The following is a 21,534-nucleotide window of genomic DNA, read 5'->3' as shown; positions in this document are numbered from 1 at the left end:
TCATTTTCTTACAGAAAAACTCATTCTTGCTGGTATAAGGTTTCATTTTGGGAATAATAAATTTTCAGAGTAGTTTTTACAGTTATATCAAAAATTACTGATTTGGTTATACTATGAGAAATACATAGAGAGATAATTATGAAATTATTGTGAGGTTTAATAAGTTAACTGTTTATCTTTTGACAACTTTTCTGCTGTACTTTTTTTAGAGGGGAAGGAGGAAGAGAGATACAGTTGATAGGCCTGGGCTGGAAGAGGCTTGCAGAAAGAGCAGGCCCAGGAGACACAGGCTGGTGGAAAGCTGGAAAAGGGGAACCAAGGACTGGAGCAGAGAACCTCAGGGATTCCTGCTGCAGGCAGGACTGAAGTTCCAGGTAGAGACTTTATTGTTTGGAGAATGTTGGGCGAGCCCTGGGAAGAAGGGCCTGGAAGCAGTGAACTCTTATTAATTGACTGGCAAGCACTTCAAGGTCTCGCCAAGGACTTACAGATCCCAGTTACTATTTCCACCACCACACCACCCCTTTGGATTTGCTTCTACATTCAGGTTCCTATTCTGTACAGTTAAGTGTTAGTGCAGTTGTTGGAACCCAGTGGGATTGGGAAGAAGTTGCCAGCCCTGAAGTGCCTTCAGCACTTGCCTCAAGTCTGAGTTACACAGACATGCAACTGACATGCACAATTATTACACAAAGATCCTAAGACTCTTGGAGTATTCTGCTCACAAGGTTGCGCTTTCATTTTTACTCCTTCACACTTAGCTACTTCTGCAGATGAATTCCACTCCAAACAATCTATTCATTGAATCTCTTGGAACTTAGCTTTTATGAGGTAAGGGGTTTATTCTGTGTATATATATTTGCAAAGGAACAATGGGATTAAGGTTTTTTCCTCAGCTCTGTATGTTTATTTTATAACATTTTTCCTGTGAAGAAAAGGCATGTTATCTCTGCAGACACAAATTCACACTTTCAAGAACTGCAAAAACAAGCATCTGTTGTATCTTCTTGTTAGAAAAACTGCCCCAAATAATCTTACAGAAACCTCTGGAAGCGCATGACATTGTGACTGGATTAATAGAATTCATTTACCAAAAAATTTACACATTGCCTATAAAGCCTCATGCTACATAATCAAAAACAAATCTTTATTTCCTGATGAATAGCCTTTGAACTATAATGTAACTTAAATAGAAAACGATCTTTAGAAAGATTTTTCCTCCAAAAGCATTCTTTTAATTAAAAAAATCATTGATTTTTATCCACGCTGCATGTTCCTAATCTAGTAACGAAGATTAATAGAACTGTAGAATTGGAAGGGGCCACAAGAGCCATCTGGTCCAGCCCCCTGCAATGCAGGAATCTTTTGCCCAACGTGGGGCTTGATTCCATGACCCTAAGATAAAGGGTCTCATGCTCTACCAACTGAGCTATCCCATGTCAGCAGTATTCACTTAAAATATATAATTTTCATGCGAGTGGGTACTCTAGCAGTTAAGAAAAAGCAGACAACTATGTGTGTATCCCAGTGCACATGACAAACAGCCATCCTACCGAAGCTGAACAGGTCTGGGTTTGGCCAATGCCTGAGAGAGTCTACCTGGCAACCCATGTATGCTGTCTTGGCTTACAGGATGAAAAACACGATATAAATACAACAAAAACAATAAATTCATAGGTTGAGATTATCAGAAGTCCTCCTCTGCCCCCTCAGCAAGGAAGATTTTGTCATTTGCAATAAAGAACAGGGTGTTTTCAGTAGTTTTCCCTGGGCTGTGGAATGACCTTCTATGAAAAGCATGATGGTGCACTCACCTGGCCTTTAAGCAATTGCATAAAGCCCAGTCACATAATGAAGTTTACCAGTTATCTAAAAATTGGCAGGGTAGTTGTAGATGTTTTTATTATTGTTGCTCAGTGATGTTTAAATATTGAGACTATAAAATATCTTGAACCTAGCGAAAGTCAATATATAAATATTTTAAATAATACATGGAATTTTCCAAGGTTTCCATTTCATGCATCCCACTTCTCTGAATCCATTATCTGTGAGGTTCAAGCTGTCAGCACTATAGGGAACAGATATTTAGGGCAATATCAAATATTAATCAGAATCATATTCACAGTAGACCCATAGAAATCAATGGACTTTTCCTTATTGATCGGTTCAACTAAGTAGTATTTTAGTCATTGAAATTTGTAAGTAACCAAATTCACTAATTCCCTTAATTTTTGTTACTGTACCAAATGCCATGGCTTGAGTGATATATACCTGGTCCAAGGAACTGGCAGCCTCGGGCCCTCACTGCAGCCCAGAGGTTGGAAGAAAGTTGCTGGGGGTTCTGGTGCTGAAGAATGAGCTCCGTGACAGTTCTTTCACCCAGAGACCGTGCTGCACGCATAGCCCTGATCCGCCCTTCTTCCTCCACTAGCTGGCAGTGGACTAATGTCACAAGTTTCCTTTGCATGGGGCGACTGAGTACACTCTGAGTGGTGCTGTTCAGTCCCACACCTTTAAAAAAAAACAGAAGCAGGGAAGTTATTTCTCAGTTTCTCAGGGGCAATGCAAGGCTTATAGTCCATTGGCAGGTTAGTGAAATGGTACTTCAGTCTTAAGAGAGTTATAACCTATAGAATGTCTTCTGTAGATATCCTTTTTTTTCTAGATAGTGATCAACTAAAAAATATTCAGTTGTAAACTAGCTTCCATGAAACTAAAACATCAAAAAGTCACTCAGGATAAGTGTGCACTACAAACGAACTGGAATTGTACAAAGTAGGCCTGCAAAATAAGTTTTTAATAGATAATCAGGCAGCAGATTTTTTTTCTAAAATCCTCCATTTTTAATATATTCTTACATGTTTCATGTTTTCTTTTTTCTTCCCAAAATTAATTCCTTGTCTTCGAAATGAACCAATTTAAGCCATCATGAAGAAGTTTCTCCTCTTCCTGTTTTTGCTTCTTCACCATTCATTTCCAAATAATGAATTTCCATATCAATTTATGTTCCCATTACAGTGGTACCTTGGGTTAAGAACTTAATTCGTGTATTCACACTCCAAATTATTTCATTGCCCTTCAAAGTAATTGCTCTGTTCCCATCATGAAGAACTCGCCCACATTTCTCTGTCTCACCCACCCCACCCCGGTTTTCCGCAGTGCAACTAACAAAGACAAGACTGAGTGCAGGGAATATGCAAGAGGGTTGAGGAAACTCTGTGAACACAGTAGTTTATCACTTGGAAAAAGTGTGGGGTTTTCCTTACAATAAATCACATAACCCCCCCCCCCCAATAGCATTGAAACTGCAAGAAAGTCAAACCAAGTGGAAGAAACTACCGGATGGGGCAGCAGAATTTATTTATTATTTAAGTGTCAAACATTTCTACAGGTCACTGAAATGACCTGTTTTCCTGTTTTACAAATATGCAAATTCATAAAGACTTAGCTGATCATTACTGGCTCCTGTCTGTCTTGAGTACACCTACGGGGGGCGGGGAGTCAAACCACTGCATCAGCAGCACCAAAGTGACCTCCCTGGGGTGCAAGCCTGGGCAGGGTGTATGGAGGTCCTGGGCTGCCCAGATGACCCTTCTCTCTCAGCCTTGCTGATGTGGTCCAAAGGAAAAGAAAGCAATACTTTTGGCAGCAGCTTGGCTGCAGGAGTTGTCAGAAGGAGGCATACAAGACGCCATATCCAACTGTTTTAGTGACTTCACTCTGGATTTGTGTAGAGTCTACACAAATGTGGAGGTTTAAGATCAGTTTTCATTCTCCCAGATGGGCTACTTTCGCAGGCTGAAGAGTCCCATCTGACCCTCTTAGCTGATGAATTAACTGATTAAAATTTGCATAGTTGGGTAGGGTCCACAGTAACACCTTCTGCTATTTCTTCTTGCTATTTGAAAATGAGGAATAACAGTAAGAATTTTTGAACAATCTGATTGCTGAACTTAGCACTGGCAAATAGCCACTCAGCTGGTCACCTGCGACAGAGCTTTTTTGGGCAATCAGAGTTAACTTGGCTAAAATGAAAGCAAGTTGGCTCCTTTCGGGCTACTGATGTGCCACAAAGGTATTGTGTAGGGCAGGCTGGCTAGTAAAATATTGTGTGTGGTAATGTTTCAATTCTATTTGCAATTTTTCTTTTCTAACATTACTTCTTTGGCACTCAAAGTGATTGTGTTTTCAGCTGCAGGTTTTCATCCATTGTAGTCAATGTAATAGTGTTGGGGTATTTTTAAAAAACCAATAGATGCTGCTTAACTGTTTTAGTTTTCTTATAATGTATGAAAGAGCACTTATTCACCTCTTGCACTGCTGAGTGGTTTAAGGTACAAGGCTAGTTCTTCCACACATTTCTTGGCTTCCTCATAATGCTTGGTATCTTCAGCGCCACTACGGAGAGTTATTGGCTGCTGTTCTGGCACCTGTGTATAGATAACAATCAAAGTACAAAAGTGAAGAGACTAGCAGTTCCAATCATCTACCCCATCAACTGAGGAAAATGCAGTGCACCTCTAAAACTCTTTTAACTTTAAATAACACATATCACTTTAATACAAAGACGGATTGAAAAAAATTCAAAGCAAAAGTTCCTGTCACATACTTTTACAGTGAGCCTATCAAATTCATCACATTTGTACCATTCAGTACAATAGTTGCCTTGCAACTATTCATCAAATTTTCTTCTATGACAAGACAATTTATTTTTCTTAGCATATCTGAAAATATTTTCCTTTTTTATTCATTTCCAACCTTTCTTTATCACCTTCCTATAAAAATAGATTCAATGCAGCAGGTGTTGAAATCAGGAGGAGTTTTAAAAAATTATGTTAGCATTCCCTTCAGTATGAAAAACTAAGTAAAAATATTCAATCTCAAAAGTGGTAGTAACTGTAGCCTATTACTTCGCCTCCACTGATCAACAGCTTATTACTTTGATTAAAGATGTAGCCAAAATGTAGCCAGACTCCAGTGTTTTCAATAAACTGTAATTCAATGACAAGGGAAAGTGGGAACTTCCCATCTATCCTATCCATACTCAAATCTTCAGAACTCCAGCATTTGATATCAGACAAAAGAAAAGTAATGATGTCTGAAGCAACCCTGTTTACTATTTTGGACAAGCTACTACAAACATAAACATGGCTGTTACTAAGAGCTGGTTCACACATCACATTTACATAAGGTTCCAAGTTTGCAACGTGGAGAATGGTAAAAATAATAATAAATCCATCAATACAATAGAAGGGAAAGCGATCATGGCTTCTCTAACTAATTGCCGCTGCCCCCCAGCACATTTTGCTATCCAGCACCAGCCGTCTCCTGCAGCAAGCAGGATTTAAGGTAGGCTGCATAACAGGTGCAGAAGGGGGTGGTGGCAGAACTGGGGCATTAATGGCAGGAGAGGGGCCTGAAGCTACCCTCTCTCTTGAAACACTGGGAATTTGAGCAGGTACATAACTTTACCTCAAGTTGCAATTAGGCAACTTACTTGCACCATAGACCAAAGTTTTTAGGGAAATAGTGCACCCTACATCACTCATATGTTGTAAACAAAGTAATAACTTTGCAAAGTTAAGATTTGCACCTTTGTGGTTACTTGCTCTATCTGCCTTCTTGAGAACAATATAACATTTAAAAGTCCATGATCTGAAATACTTGTTGACTTCTATTGTCTATTATTTGCACATGGTTTTTTTTAAATGGTGACGGCTTCACTTATCAATCCTTCCTACCCCTGCCAGCCCCCCCAACAACTTACCAACCTTTGCACCCCCAGACCACAGCAAACCCTTCACAACTCACCAAACCTCCTAGCCCCAACCACTAACCCCTTAAGACCTTCCTCTTTCGACCTCACGCCACCATTGCAGCCAAGCAGGATGAAGAGTTGGCTCAGTAGAAGGAACACCATGGAAAACCAGAAGTGCTGGACAGCACTTCATCTGGGCCAACTCTTCCTGCACAGCTCCTTCTGATGGGTAGGGTGGGCGATGTATTGATACATCGTCCAACACCAGTTTATAGACCACATCATAAGAACCATTTCAAAACAAATTGAGTTGGCAATGTATTGCAAAACACAGCCTTCAAACTCCAGGGGGCAGTATAATTGCGAGCCTTCTGGCAGCTGGCTGGCTGGCTGGCTTCCCTCCCTTTTCCTTCCAATGGCAGAACAGTTCCACTCCCAGCCTGGACACCCCCCCCCCCCATAATCATGGTGTCTCTACCTGGTGCAAGAATCATGGTTGGGCTGCTTTGTCCTTCTCCCTCTCTGTGTCTAGGGAAAAGTGGAAGGAGTTCACCCTCCAAACTTGAGGGCTTGCCTGCCTCTGAGAAGGGGAATCCACAGTGCAGATAGCACATAACTATTAAGCTCCATGACTGCTCCTTCGCCTGATCTCCACCACTCCACCCAAGTTATTTTCATGACTGCTCCCCCTGCACCCTACATAGTTCCATGCTTCAGACACTGTGATATATCACTATATCACAATGTTCAGCTGGTGATATACTGCAATGTTGAAAACCAGATATTGCCTAGCCCTGCTACTGGGATGACTCTTCATCTTAATTGGTGGAGGTAGAAGAAGCAGACTGCCAAGCTGTCCAAGGAGGAGGAAGGTGGCCAATAGCAGCACCAGCTGGCCTGGAGATTGCAGGCAAAGGAGCAGGACAGCTGTTGGGTTTCTGTGACAACTTGTTCTGGCTGTCCCTCTGCAACTCAACTGAGCATCCAACACCTATCTTCACACTGTAGTCAGCAGTGCCACTTGTCTGTGGCCAAGTGAATTGCAGTGCAAGAACATTATGACATTTTCATTATATATACAGATACATTTGCTCCTTCCACAGTAAACAAATCTGATGGGGGGAAACAGGCTAAGACACCCTTACCTGAGCACCCACAAGCTGCAGCAAGGCTGAGTTCACAGGAAGGTGCTCAATGTCTGTATTGATAGTGGTCTGGTCGAAGGGGCATGCCTTCCGGTGGAGCTTGTTCAGGCACATCTTGCATACTGTGTGGCCACAGCCCAGGCTGATAGGCTTCCGGATTGTTTCGTCGAATGTTTGTGTGCAAATAGGGCAGGAAAGAAAATCCGTCCATTGTGGAGCTTGTACAGGCATTTCTTCAGGCGTTACTTCACAAGACAAAATCTAAAGCACAGATTCCACTGGAATCAACTTTTTTTTGAAAAAAAATGTTTTTAAATATTTTCTGTAAGTACAGACAGTCAGCACATAGTGTGAAATATGACCTGAAATGTAAGCAAAAGAAAGAAAGAAAAAACAAGTTAGTGTCTATAGATGTTGTACTATAAGCCAGGGAATTAATCTATTTAATTAAGGCATCCAATGGTTTTCACAGACTTCTTGGGAGTAGCATGTTCCATTTTATTCCCAGGACTGGTGAAACTTTCAGAAAACAATTTACCCCCAGCCTTGGAATCAGTGGCCCAATTCACATGTCACATTTAAACTACAGTTTAAAAACAAGCTATGGTTTAATGTGCTAATAGATGCTGCTAAATGTTCCCAGAGTACTGCACCATTGACAAAACAAGCTAGAATCCACCTTGTCATATTATCTGAATCTAAGCTTGTGGTTTGTTTCCCCTAGCAAACCATAAGTGCTAAGCCGAAAATGAACGTGGTTGAGGTGATATGACAAACCAGACTCCAGTATGTTTTGTCTGCAGCACAGCCAAAGGAGGTGTGGTGAAGTGCCATAGAACCTTTGAGCAGCATGCACACTGACATTGCACATTCACATTAAACCACTTTGTTTTAAACTATGGTATAATGGGACATGTGAACTGGGCAAATGTTTTAATGTATTAAGCAGAATACAGTGGTACCTCTGGTTATGTACTTAATTCATTCTGGAGGTCCGTTCTTAACCTGAAACTGTTCTTAACCTGAAGCACCACTTTAGCTAATGGGGCCTCCTGTTGCTGCCGCGCTGCCGGAGCACGATTTCTGTTCTCATCCTGAAGCACAGTTCTTAACCCGAGGTACTATTTCTGGGTTAGTGGAGTCTGTAACCTGAAGCATATGTAACCTAAAGTATCTGTAACCCGAGGTACCACTGTACTGCAAATTGGAGGTCAGAGTACCCAGTATCTTTCAGGAGAAAAGATCCCTAGAGTTTTTGGCAGCAGTGAGGCAGGAGGGGAATTGCCTATGTGAAAGATTTTGTTGAAAGCATGCTAAACTTTTCACTTGGCCACAATTTTTTTTTAATACAGCCTCAATCTAAGGATCCTTATTCTTCTGTTTTGTCCCCTTCTTATTTGTTATTTCTGTGCTGGAAAGGGTCCTACTGCAAGAAGGAAAGCATGCCTTTCCCCAAAACTTGTTATTCCATTTACAGATAGGTAGCCGTGTTGGTCTGCCATAGTCAAAACAAAAAAAATCCTTCCAGTAGCACCTTAAAGACCAACTAAGTTAGTTCTTGGTATGAGCTTTCGTGTGCATGCACACTTCTTCAGATACACTGCATGCACACGAAAGCTCATACCAAGAACTAACTTAGTTGGTCTTTAAGGTGCTACTGGAAGGAATTTTTTTTGTTTTGTTATTCCATGTCCGTCTACCAGTTACCAGAGCACACTGCCCTGTGCCATCACTGCAGCACGTGACATACTGTGCCAAGTAGATGTGTTTATTCTTATTTCCACAGCCATGACCTATTATGGGATAAACTCTGTCCACCTGGATTAAATTGGGCAATATGGGCAGGATTGGCAGGATTACAACTAGAATGACAAGGTGCAGCCAGGGTCAGCATTTCCCACCTTCCATGATTTTGCAATTTCATCTGGCAAAAGCCATCTAGGATATTTTCTCACAGGACTACAGAACACATACCAACCTGGTGGTGTATCAACTGCCTGAGTAGAGCAGGAAACACCGGCCAACCCACAATGTTACTAGATCACAAATATTTATCCTAAGCCTATCCCTTCAGGTACATTTGGCTTAAAATGCCACACATTTTACAAAGCTTTCCTGTCTGGAAAGAATTTTTACTCAGCACAGAGAACCACGCGAGTGCACAACTGATATAAATAATTCTCCCCCCCCCCCATTCACAAGCAAGTGGGAACACCTTTTGATTATCTGCAAGACCAACCACAGACTAACCCTAGAGTTGGAAGGGGCCTAAGGGGCATCTAATCCAACTCCCCACAGTGCAGGAATCTCAGCTGAAGCATCCATTACAGACGGCCATCCAACCTCTGTTTAAAAACTCCCAAGGAATGAGTCCACCACCAGTATCAATAATTTGAAACTACCGGTATGTGCTGAGGTAGCACTAGATTCTATTAAGTTATACAACACTGCATATATTTGTTTCGTTTTGCACCGTTTTATATATTTTGTTCCTTCTGGTCAGAGAGGGGCAAGGAAGCACCAACCTCTAACTGCTTCTAAGCCCATCCCAGGCTTTGTTCATCTCACCAAATGTTGCTCACACACCTTTAACAGCCAAGCTGCCTAGGAACTTGGTACCACCACCAAGTTCCTAGGCAGCTTGGCTGTGATGATGGTGAAGGTGGGAGGATGACGGCAATGGCTGTGATACTCAAAATATGGCATTTCTCAAGATATGGCATTTTTACTCAGTCCCCAATTCCAAACTTTGGCTGTGCTTACAGAGCAACTCATGTGTTCACGCAACACTAATTATTAGTTAATGTTACGCAGCAAATACATTTTGTACAACAGCATTTTTTCATTTACTTACTATTCAATTACTAAATGTTCAAAAATGTATACTCTCTTAGAGAGGACCCCCCCCCCTGAAAACTATGCACCTTTTAACATGGCTGCCCACAGAGGCATTCATATCTTCAGATGTGATTATCCTTGTTTTCAAAACCTAACAGCAACTGGCCCTTGATAAACTAGTTGGAATGAGCAATATTAAGGTCTTGCAATAAAGTAACTGTTTTCTCATGATGTATTTGTGCACCTCATAAAAGAAAAGAATCACAGACTACTTTCACACACTGCTTTCAGAGAAAGCAGACAGAATAGATAGATAGATAGATAGATAGATAACTAAATATAGATATATAATCATTTGAGACACAGTAGCTACATTCATACATCGTGCTTAAGTTAAATCTTTGTTTAATCAAAACTGCTTTATTATCTATGGTTTAAAGTTGGCTCATTTCAAAACTGACCATGGTTAACATTAAATCACAATCCCCAGTTCTGACAAAAATACCAACTAAGTTTAAGGGAAACAGAAATCAAGTTTCTGAACTCCTCCAGGCAACATGGGAGGGGAAAGGGGAGAAGAAGTTTCTGTGGCTCACTGCGGCTTGTGCTCACTGCACTAAACCATGATTTAGCACAGGGGTCGCCAACATGGTGCCCTCTAGTTGTTGCCACTGATCATGTTGTCTGGGGCCAGCAACACCTGCAGGAAACCATATTGGTCACCACTTGTTTAGTATAAAATGTAAATACAACTACAGATACAATCCCATAAACTTAGTCAATTTTATTATACACACGACAGGAGGAAAATAGAGACTTGTATATGGTCAACCAAATGAGTATGTAGTCAATGTGAGTGATCCTGAAGTCAATGTGAGTGACTACCTGACTTATAGACCATACTCTTAGCTGCTATACTATACCAGTACCTTGAAATGCTTTGCTGAAATACCATAGTGTGGAGATGGTAAGCTACATGTTCAAACACAATGCTCAGAAAGTTCATGGCTCAGAAGGTTGCTTGTTTCTTGTGCTTCACAGGAAGTAACCATAAAACCAAGAGGTAATGTGTGTGTTTCTCAAGACACTTTTCATAAGCTTCCTGGCAAAGTTGAACTATGCAATGAATCATTTAGTGAGAGGAGCAGTTTTTGTTTTGTTTTTTAAAGACACCTATTTTTGCGCACAAAAATCATACAGTTCTTTTGATTTATGATGACAGGCTCTTATATGTCCACCAGCCAATATCTGCAAGTGCACAGCCTTAAGGACACCTCAAGTAAATAATCCTCCAACTAGATCCTAGGGCTCAGTTTAAACTAAACAGATCAAAACAAATGCATCTGTCATGTGTGCATATTCATTAATTATGTGTAAAATACAGGGAATGCATTGGTCATGGTTTTCAGCATCCTGATTCACCATCCACCTTCTAGAAGAAGACACATTTACAGCCCTTGCTGCTGATAAGAGACAAAGTTTGGTAAATCTCTGAAACTTGCATGGAACTTCAGCAGTCAGGATGCAAGTTGTCACTGCCTACATGATTAGCAGAGCAGGAATAAAAATAATAATCATTATTAATTACCCATCCTTCACCAGCAGGTTCCAGGGTGGGTTACAACAATTAAAACACAATGTTAAAAGCTGCTTTAAAAAAAATTACAATCTTAGGTGGGTCTTAAAAATAAGTGAAAATGCCAGGGCACCAGGATGGAGCCTGACATCACCACCACCTGGAGCTGCATGCCTGGGGATCATTGAATCTTGACGGTTTTCACACACTAATACAACATCCAGAAGAATTCTATCCATTATATTTTATCTGCACAATCTGCACAATCAGAATGAATTTTAGGAACCAAAATACTTTTTCTGTGCAGTGAATGATGTTATAGGCTGGAATAGGCGGGTTGTCCCTGGATAGAATGACTTTTCTGCTTTAAGTTCTCAAAGTTCTTAACCTAGTTCAAGGTTGCCATCTGAAGTAGCCAGGTGTTTAACTGAAAATCAATCACAGTCGGTTCATCAATTGAAAAATAAGACTTCAGAGCCATTTTGCCCCCAAATGGCAAACAGACATTCTGTTTTGGCAGCTATAACCTTGGTTTAAGGAGCCATTTGGCCCCTAGCTTATACAATCATGGGAAAAAGTGCACCCTCTTTGAATTCTGTGGTTTTACGTATGAAGATATAATAACAATTATCTGTTCATTAGCAAGTCTTAAAATTAGGTAAATACAACCTCAGATGAACAACATCACAGGACATATTACACTGTATCATGATTTACAGCCAAAATGGAAAAGCCATGTGTGAAAAACTAAGTACACCCTTACTGTTTCCATAGAAATTAAGGAGCTAAGTAGCAAACAGATGCTGCTAATCAAATATCCTTGCTTAATTGATCATCAGCAAGTGTAACCACCTCTATAGAAGTTGAAGTTTTGGCAGTTTGCTGGTCTAAAGCATTCAGGTATGTTTTCACATAATGCCAAGGAGGAAAGACATCAACAATGCTCTTAGAGAAGCAACTGTTGCTGCCCATGTAATTGGGAACGGTTATAAGGCCATCCCCAACGAATTTTAAGTCAGTCATCTTATAGTGAGAAAGATTGTTCACAAGTGGAAAACAATCAAGACAGGTGCCAATCTACCCAGGAGTGGACGTCCCAGCAGATTCACCCCAAGCTCAGACCGTGGAATGCTCACATAAAGTTACTGCTGCTAAAGGTGGTTCTACAAGCTGCTGAATCATAAGGTGTACATAGTTTTTCACATGTACCGTCTCCATTTTGGCTTTATTTCTGTTAAATGAATCACGACACAGTGTAATATGTCATGCATTGATCATCTGAGGCTGCATTTACCTAATTTTACGACCTGCTAAGGGGCAGATGATTGTTATTACCGTATGTCCTCATACATAAAACCACAGAATTAAAAGAGGGTGCACTTTTCCCCCCCATGACTGTATATCTGAATTTCTAACACAGCTCAAATTCAGTCCATCACCATCTCAAAGCACTGATCTAACACTTCAACCATCTCTTCTGATTCAGATGGGGCAGAGAAACAGAGCTGGGTGTTGTCTGCAAATTGCTAGCACTTCACTCCAAATTAGATGACAGCCCTAAATGCTTTCTGGAAATGGCCCTGGAATAGGAGCAGAACCGCTAAAGCACAGTGCCCCAACCCCCACTGAGGCGCTCCAGAAGTTTAAAAATCATGCAAAAACAGCCATATAAATACAGTAGATTATCAAAAATTACACAGGTTGCAGAATTTTACTTTTTTCTGGTACACATAGGGTACCATAAAGGTTTTATTTTTTAAAGCACAAAATACACCACTGGCATTTCCCCATTAACAAATGTAGTTAACACTTTCACAAAAAGAACCACGAGCCAATTTACTGCAGGCCTGCAATTTTTTGTTCAATTGACATTTATTTCAAAATATATCAAAACCCGCTCTGTTTTGTAATAACAGACAAATAAAAATTTGTCTCCTGCACTTCAAAATCCTCATTCTAACAGCCCTGCAAAGCATTCATAATTCAAACAGCTCTCAAAGTTAAAATCACAACTACACCTTTACAAAAAGAATGACTCAGTTGCAACATACATGAAACATTCTGAGTTTCTGTTACACAGAATTTCCACAGCTATACAGAACAGCGAAACAAAGACTCTCTTCTGATCAAGTAAAATATGCCACATGATAGTGGTAGAGAGGTTTGAGCATTGAAAAACTGGACCTTACCTTTTGCTTCTGAAGCTCCTTATTATCAGACACACACACACACACACACACACACACTTGAGCTAATATTCTTTACTTAACATAATATTAAGAACAGAGGTTGTCAGAGCTAGTCCACTGTGTTAACTGCAAGTTTTAAGTTTATTACTTCCTCATTCTTTATATATACACACACATCCCACAATTATAGCAACGCCTGTCTCGGTGACACAGTGTTGTTAGAAATCCATGCCTTGAAAGACACAGCCGCATTAGCCTAAGAACAGTAATCTTAGAATCATAAAATCTTCTGCTTTAAAAAGAAAATTACAAGAATCATGGAATCATAGAATTCTGGAGTTGGAAGAAAAAGATGGAGCCGGGTTAGGTGGAACCCATAATTCATAAGGGTTAGCACCTTGCCTTCCAGCAGCTTTGCTCCACGTGTCTTCACATAACTCAGTGCATGACAGGAGGCTTCAGCTAACAGATAAAGTGAACTAAGGTAGAATAGATGGCCCTTTTTCAGTAGAGCTTGCACCAGGCTATCTCCAGCAAAGTGTGTCCCATGTTACTCCTCATGAGTTTCAGAAATTATGTTCTTTTAGATACAAGCTACCACTGCAATAGAAATAGCACAGCAGGGCTAGGCCATGTACCAGTTGTAATCTTATAATCCTTAATTTTTTTCCTGGATGTCAGTTTATATTTGCTGTTTGATTCTTCTTTTTCAAGTACAGTGGTACCTCGGGTTACATACACTTCAGGTTACATATGCTTCAGGTTACAGACTCCGCTAACCCAGAAATAGTGCTTCAGGTTAAGAACTTTGCTTCAGGATGAGAACAGAAATTGTGCTCCTGCGGCGCAGCAGCAGCAGGAGGCCCCATTAGCTAAAGTGGTGCTTCAGGTTAAGAACAGTTTCAGGTTAAGTACGGACCTCCAGAATGAATTAAGTATTTAACCCGAGGTACCACTGTACAGCATTTGTCCTTGTTGCATTTGTTACGTTCTGTTCTTAGGAACTGCTAGCAATTTTCCTTCCTGGCCAGTACACCTCTTTCCACCCCTCTGCTCAAGCTTCACGGGCAAAATCAGAGGGCAAGGGCTGAGCACTCCACACTCCCAGATCACCCACAGGGTGAGAGGTAGTTCTTGGTTCCCAAGCCCTATTTTCTGGTGCCCTGACAGACACACAATGGTTTCAACTAATAAACATGAAACTATTAAACATTTCCACTAATAAACATGAATGAAAAGATATCCTGGCCAGCAAACATAAACAGAATTGGGTACCTCAAGTGGCAGATAAAAAAACAAACAACCCCCCCCCCCAGTCCCTAATAGGGGTTCCGATATTCACAGGTACTCGTATCTTTTTCAGGTTCAGCCACCTACTGCTTGGCTATCCATATTCTGAACCTTCCTCATAATTGTTTCTTCTTGTCCACAAAGCCAAACCTTTTCTATACAGTGGTTGCAGTCCTTCTCTATCAATTTAGTTACTTGAGTAAAGGAGCAAGCTATGCTGGTGAGGTATGGGTTTCACAACACTGAATTACCTGAATGTTAGGTCCTAAAGCAATACAACATGGTAATCTGGGAAGTCCTGAGACTAGGGAGGAGCTTTCTTAGGCAAGAAGAAAAAGCACTGACAATGGGAGAAAAGGGTTTCCAATAAATTCTAGCCATCAAGTCTAATGTTTGGGGGTGCCTATCCCCAGGAGTCACCATAGGGCATATGCATATAATATCCCTGATGCAAGGATATAATCTCTCTCTTTTCTTCTGGTGCAATAAATTTTTCCTATGGATTTGCAGCTGGGGCAACTAGCAGTTATTACAATTTATATAATGCACTCTGAAAGGTTAACAATTCAAGTGACGGTTAACAATTCAAGTGCTTACTGTATTTCCCAAAATGCCTACTTGCAACATCTTTGCATCTAAGGAAGCAACACTAGGAATAGAACCAGTGCAATTCACTACCTAATCACCATTTTAAAATAACAGCTGCTACGATACTGAACATACATGGCAAAAAGTGAGTACACAAAAAAGCCCTTTATCAGGTAATCTTTGGGACCAATATGGACATATTCTCAGATAAAGCCCCTAACATAATGTCCTAACATAATGTATGCCCTAACATAAAATTCCTTTTCCACCGTTTTAAAGAAGGCAATGCAATTCAAGACACATTTACAGCAATATTCAGTGATAAAATGCCAAGTGTTGCATCCTACATATTCCATTTCTATCTAATTCTGATATCACTTATTTTTATAAAAGTCTGTAGTCAAACATTATTACAAGTTCTAAAGAGTATGCAAAACACAGCCTCTACATAAACTAGCCTTCCCCTAATATATGTATAGTTCTGAAGAACCAGAATATTAAAGACACAGTGAAATGAGTTCTCCTGCACAGATCCTGTTTTATTGAAAAAGGGAATATGTCTCCCTTTAGGGAACACCTCACATGCTCCACAGTGGCTGATTAGAGTCCTTGATATTCCACAACTTGACAGTCATTTTCTTCCAACACCCAATAATCCATCTCCCTGATTCAGCATAAGGGCAATATGATAATCATCTTGTCATGATCTTCAGAATGCCAGATTCTGCCCTTCCTCGAGTTCATTATTAGTGGTGATGTTGAACCAGTAATAAAAAGGTAGGTCACAGGATTGCTTGGAAATTTGAAGGTGGTGTTTTTTCAGGCAGGCAAAGTACTGGATTTTCTCTCAGGCTAGTGCTTCCCCCCTTTCCCTTCTTTCTTCATTTCTAAGCCTGTCACAGGAAAGGGGAGAGATGTCTCTAACGGCATTTGCAGGAAATGGAGGATACAGACTTTCTGTCATACTTCCTTGGCATGATCTTTTTCAGGGCATTTCTTACATCTGAGACAGTAATAGAGACATGGCGCTTCTTTTTCCTCAAGCGCTCAGCAGCCAAGGACACCTTCTTGTAGAGGTCATGCACACAGAAATGCAGGATGTTCTGAGCCTCATTGGTCATTCGAACACTGTCAAGCCGCAGTTTCTGTGCTTTCTTGGAGGGCCTTCTGTCAGGGAGCTTCTTTCCATGGCCGTGTTTTGCACGCCTCCCAGGTATCTTCCCCCCTCTGGGCCTTCTCTGCCTATACTGTGTCCTGTACCGTGGCCTTCGATGCACCTGGCTTTTTTTCCTGGTTCTCCGGGTGGTAGCAGCCATTGTTTGACTTTAAGTTCACACAGCCAAACTCCCTCCCTGCCTGAAAATGCTCATACCCTGTCCCCTGAAATAATCTTATATAGGTCTGGCTATTCAAATAAGCAACCAAGTGCAAGCCCAGTGATTGGCTGACAAGAACAAAGCCCAACTTAAGCGCCTCATAATGACTTAACTGTGATCCATTCATCCTGTACTGAAATGGGAGATAGTAACAGCTCTACTAACCATGTTGTGGCAGGATACTAGCACAACTTGTTGTCATTTGAACTTTCTTAGAATGAAGAAGGCTGTTTATATATACCACTAAGATGTCTTCTTACTATAACCTCTTTGGATATATTATATTAAAAATGCCCAATATTCTCTCAGCCATTCCCTTACCCCATTCCAAAAGCTAATATAACTTTGTGAGTCTTATGGCTGTTCTGTAGACAATGCAGAGGATTTTTGAAAAAGACAGATAAGAAATTCTTGACAGAGAACATGTCACATTTCTACTTCTGCCCTGGAAAAGCGAGGAAACACTTACAATGAGGTTCACAAAAGAATCTCACTGGAATGGTCACTGTGTATGGGCCAGAATTTCATGAGAAGTGAACACTGGTATATTTGGACCTGGAAAACTTGGGTTTGAACCTCCAGTTTGGCCATCAACCTCACTTAAACCCAGTCACAGTATCCATGTAATATATCTCAAAACATTGTTGCAAGGATAAATCATGTAAGCCACCCTGAGCTCTGTAGAAGGGTAGAATGAAGGCAATACAGTAGAACCTCGGGTTGCGAACGTGATCCGTGCGGGAGGCACATTCGCAACCCGCAGCACTGCGTCTGCGTACACACGTGACATGATTTGGTGCTTGTGCGCATGCGCTGAAACCCGGAAATAACCCATTTCGGTACTTTTGGGTTTCAGCACGTCCGTAACCTGAAAAGGCGTAACCCGAAGCGTCTGTAACTCGAGGTACCACTGTATAATAATAAACCAACTATTTTACCTGAGGAACTAGCACATGTCTATGAAGAGCCCTTATTACAACACCATGAATGTGGGCTATCCTTTTTGTAGTGTCTTATCAATGTTACAAGTCTATACAGTATTCAGAGGGGGTACATAGTCATTGCCACTCTCCTGCTCCCCACAAAGTTTGGTGAATCTAGATCTGACCTCAGTCTATATTCTGGATTTCAGGCATAGGGCTTCCACTAGTGATTACTTCCTTATACCACTCCTTGCGATGTGCAATTTTTGGTTCTTTTCTCTACAAGCAAAATAGGGGGGAAAAACCTGAAGTAGAAAACCATTGCCCCAATGTTGAAGAAAGGGCTATTGGAAAAAAAGGTATGGATTCATATGGGAAATATTTTGTTACCTTCAACCAGAACAGCTTGTGACAGGGCTTTTCATTCAACTACTTTCAAATCAGGCCAATTCCAGCTGCTTGTGTCATGCTATCTATTGCATATATAAAAAATAAGTTCACTTTCAGTAGAAAAAAGAATCTCGCAACTCTTAAAAAGAGGTTGTCACAAATACTGTACAGCAAAGTACTTAATCCTGATGACATTATCAAAACCCATTGATTTGTGTTGATAAATTATAATGATTTCTAAAATTGCAATCCCCTCAGTGTGAACACTGCTGGTCCAATGGGGGTTCTCCTGACACTCTGGAGCAGATCTTATAAGGATGTGAGGCAGGTAAGAAAGGGTGGACAGTCCTATTGCACTAGCAGAAATCATTATGCTTGTTTCCATTTCAATGATTTAGCTGAAGATGTCCTTTACCAAGTTTACAATTGCAAGTATATTTTATGCTTAGTACTTTTTTAAGTATGCTGTCACTTGCACTGAACTCCTGGGATAAAGAAGGATATATATTTAATATAACAAAGGAGGAAAGCGTTTGAGTGATAAGAACAGGCATCATCCCTAGCTAACAGGACCAGTGGTCAGGGATGATGGGAACTGTAGTCCCAAACATCTGGAGGGCTGGAGTTTGCCTTTGCCTGGATAAGAACCTTGCAAGGGTAAAGGAAACATCATGGCTAATAAGACACTAAGAGAATAATGAATGTCTCAGCAAATGTGGAATCATAACATTATTTGACTGTTTTGGAAAAAAATTCAGAATGTATCAGAGAGACTAGGGTACACAACAGTCCAATTATGAATCCCCTGGTTAGAATATGGACAGCCATTATCAACATAGGTGGGCTCACCTATGTAAGGAATTCAATTAACATAAAAGATGGAAAATATCTGGTCCAAAAGTTGTTTGCAGAGTGACTCATTTCCCGCTTTGTTCCTGTCTAACTTTCCAGATGAAGACAAGAGCACCCTGGCCTATAGCACCAATTAGGTAATTAAGAACTTTATCCAAAAATGTCAGATGTTAGGACATTGTAGGAAACTTAGAAATTCTTTCTTAAACTATGTAACTTGGATGAATTTGGGAAAAGGCCAAATATTTAGTAAGCAAGTAGGAAGATTTGGCCTAGGATTCTCAATCAAATCACTTAGTTTGCTTTGCTATTCTTAATCACATTGTTTTCTTAATGAGTATATCTAACATTCTCAGTGTAGCCCCCAATGAAATCAATAAATTTATATTAGTCACCTTTTAAACTAAAACGCCTATCAGCTTCAGCCGACGTCACCCATGGTTAGAGATTATGGACATTTTAGTCCAAAATGTTTGGAGGACACCAGGTTGGAGAAGACTGGTCTAGAATCTTAAGGCTACCCAAAATTCACAATGACAATACCACCATGGTAGTCTAGAGACAACAGGCTGCCATGCAGATGACAGTAAAGGTAAAGCATATACTCTCACCACCAGGGGCCAGTTCTTATGATAAAACCATCACATATAGTCCATTAAAATGAAAGGAAGCCATCAGTCAGACAACATCTTTATAACAGTCAAAGTGTGGCAAAACATCTAGCAAGCTTTTGAGTTCTTCAGGATAGATGCTAAGCAAACAAAGAGTAGAGAGAAAAACAAGCTGCCTTGATGCTGAAGCTGCAAAGGCTGCACCTTCAAGTGAGCTTGTTTCTCTCCCCATGCCTGCTTGCTTGACATTCAACCAGAGCTTCCAACCTGATGGTGAATAATGAAGAAATCAAAAACTGTTGTTGTTGTTTAGTCGTTTAGTCGTGTCCGACTCTTCGTGACCCCATGGACCAGAGAACGCCAGGCACCTCTGTCCTCCACTGCCTCCCGCAGTTTGCTCAAACTCATGCTGGTAACCTCGAAAACACTATCCAACCACCTCGTCCTCTGCCGTCCCCTTCTCCTTGTGCCCTCCATCTTTCCCAACATCAGGGTCTTCTCCAGGGAGTCTTCTCTTCTCATGAGGTGGCCAAAGTACTGGAGCCTCAGCTTCACAATCTGTCCTTCCAGTGAGCACTCAGGGTTGATTTCCTTCAGTATGGAGAGGTTTGATCTTCTTGCAGTCCATGGGACTCTCAAGAGTCTCCTCCAGCACCATAATTCAAAAGCATCCATTCTTCGGCGATCAGCCTTCTTTATGGTCCAGCTCTCACTTCCATACATCACTACTGGGAAAACCATAGCTTTAACTATACGAACCTTTGTTGGCAAGGTGATGTCTCTACTTCTCAAGATGCTGTCTAGGCCTGTCATTGCCCTTCTCCCAAGAAGCAGGCGTCTTTTAATTTCGTGGCTGCTGTCACCATCTGCAGTGATCATTGAGCCCAAGAAAGTAAAATCTCTCACTACCTCCATTTCTTCCCCTTCTATTTGCCAGGAGGTGATGGGACCAGTGGCCATGATCTTCGTTTTTTTGATGTTGAGCTTCAGACCATATTTTGCGCTCTCCTCTTTCACCCTCATTAAAAGGTTCTTTAATTCCTCCTCACTTTCTGCCATCAAGGTTGTGTCATCTGCATATCTGAGGTTGTTGATATTTCTTCCGGCAATCTTAATTCCGGCTAGGGATTCATCCAGCCCAGCCTTTCGCATGATGAATTCTGCATATAAGTTAAATAAGCAGGGAGACAAAATACAGCCTTGTCGTACTCCTTTCCCAATTTTGAACCAATCAGTTGTTCCATATCCAGTTCTAACTGTAGCTTCTTGTCCCACATAGAGATTTCTCAGGAGACAGATGAGGTGATCTGGCACTCCCATTTCTTTAAGAACTTGCCATAGTTTGCCGTGGTCGACACAGTCAAAAGCTTTTGCATAGTCAATGAAGCAGAAGTAGATGTCTTTCTGGAACTCTCTAGCTTTCTCCATAATCCAGCGCATGTTTGCAATTTGGTCTCTGGTTCCTCTGCCTCTTCTAAATCCAGCTTGCACTTCTGGGAGTTCTCGGTCCACATACTGCTTGAGCCTTCTAAAGACATAGCTCAACTGTGGATTTTGGAATGTAATCTATTGAAAACACATCTGCATGACAGCTACTTTTGTCAGTTTTCCAGAATCATTAATCTCACAGAACAGCCCCCAAAGAACTGTGGCACTAATGCCACACAATGAGTAATAATCCTCACATATGAGTTTTCTGCCTTGCAGACTAGATGACCCTTGAGGGTCCCTTCCAACTCTACACTTCTATGATCTATGATTCATATGCTGCCCTTAATACATTTATTAATTTATATCCCAACTCTGGCCTTTTTACACATTTTTCAGGGCAGTAAAATTCTGAGTAAGACAATGTTTAAGAGCCAGCATAAACGACAAGCTGACAACAAAAACCTTAACAATTTTAAGCTTCCATTTCAGATTAATCACAGTTTACAATTACATCTGAATGCTAAAACTGAATACAGTGGTACCTTGGGTTAAGAACTTAATTCGTTC

The 21,534-nt window shown here is 40.9% G+C and overlaps 1 protein-coding gene across 6 annotated transcripts in view; it reads right to left on the bottom strand.

Moving 5' to 3' along the window:
- Positions 1 to 21,534, bottom strand: part of RC3H1 (ring finger and CCCH-type domains 1) — a 67,877-nt gene that overhangs the window by 36,918 nt on the left and 9,425 nt on the right. For all 6 annotated transcript variants that reach the window (XM_083743778.1, XM_083743779.1, XM_083743780.1 and 3 more), the window contains exons 2-4: positions 6,904 to 7,265; positions 4,310 to 4,430; positions 2,272 to 2,511 (exon numbers count right to left, since the gene is read on the bottom strand). In XM_083743778.1, coding sequence (XP_083599904.1) covers positions 2,272 to 2,511; positions 4,310 to 4,430; positions 6,904 to 7,134 — 592 coding nt within the window. In that variant the 5' untranslated portion in view covers positions 7,135 to 7,265. The remainder of the gene's footprint in view (positions 1 to 2,271; positions 2,512 to 4,309; positions 4,431 to 6,903; positions 7,266 to 21,534) is intronic.

Source organism: Podarcis gaigeae (assembly GCF_964106915.1).
Source record: "Podarcis gaigeae genome assembly, chromosome: 6".
NCBI lineage: Eukaryota > Metazoa > Chordata > Lepidosauria > Squamata > Lacertidae > Podarcis > Podarcis gaigeae.
The sequence above is the reverse complement of the archived record's forward strand: the minus strand, read 5'-3'. Positions and strand labels throughout refer to the sequence as shown.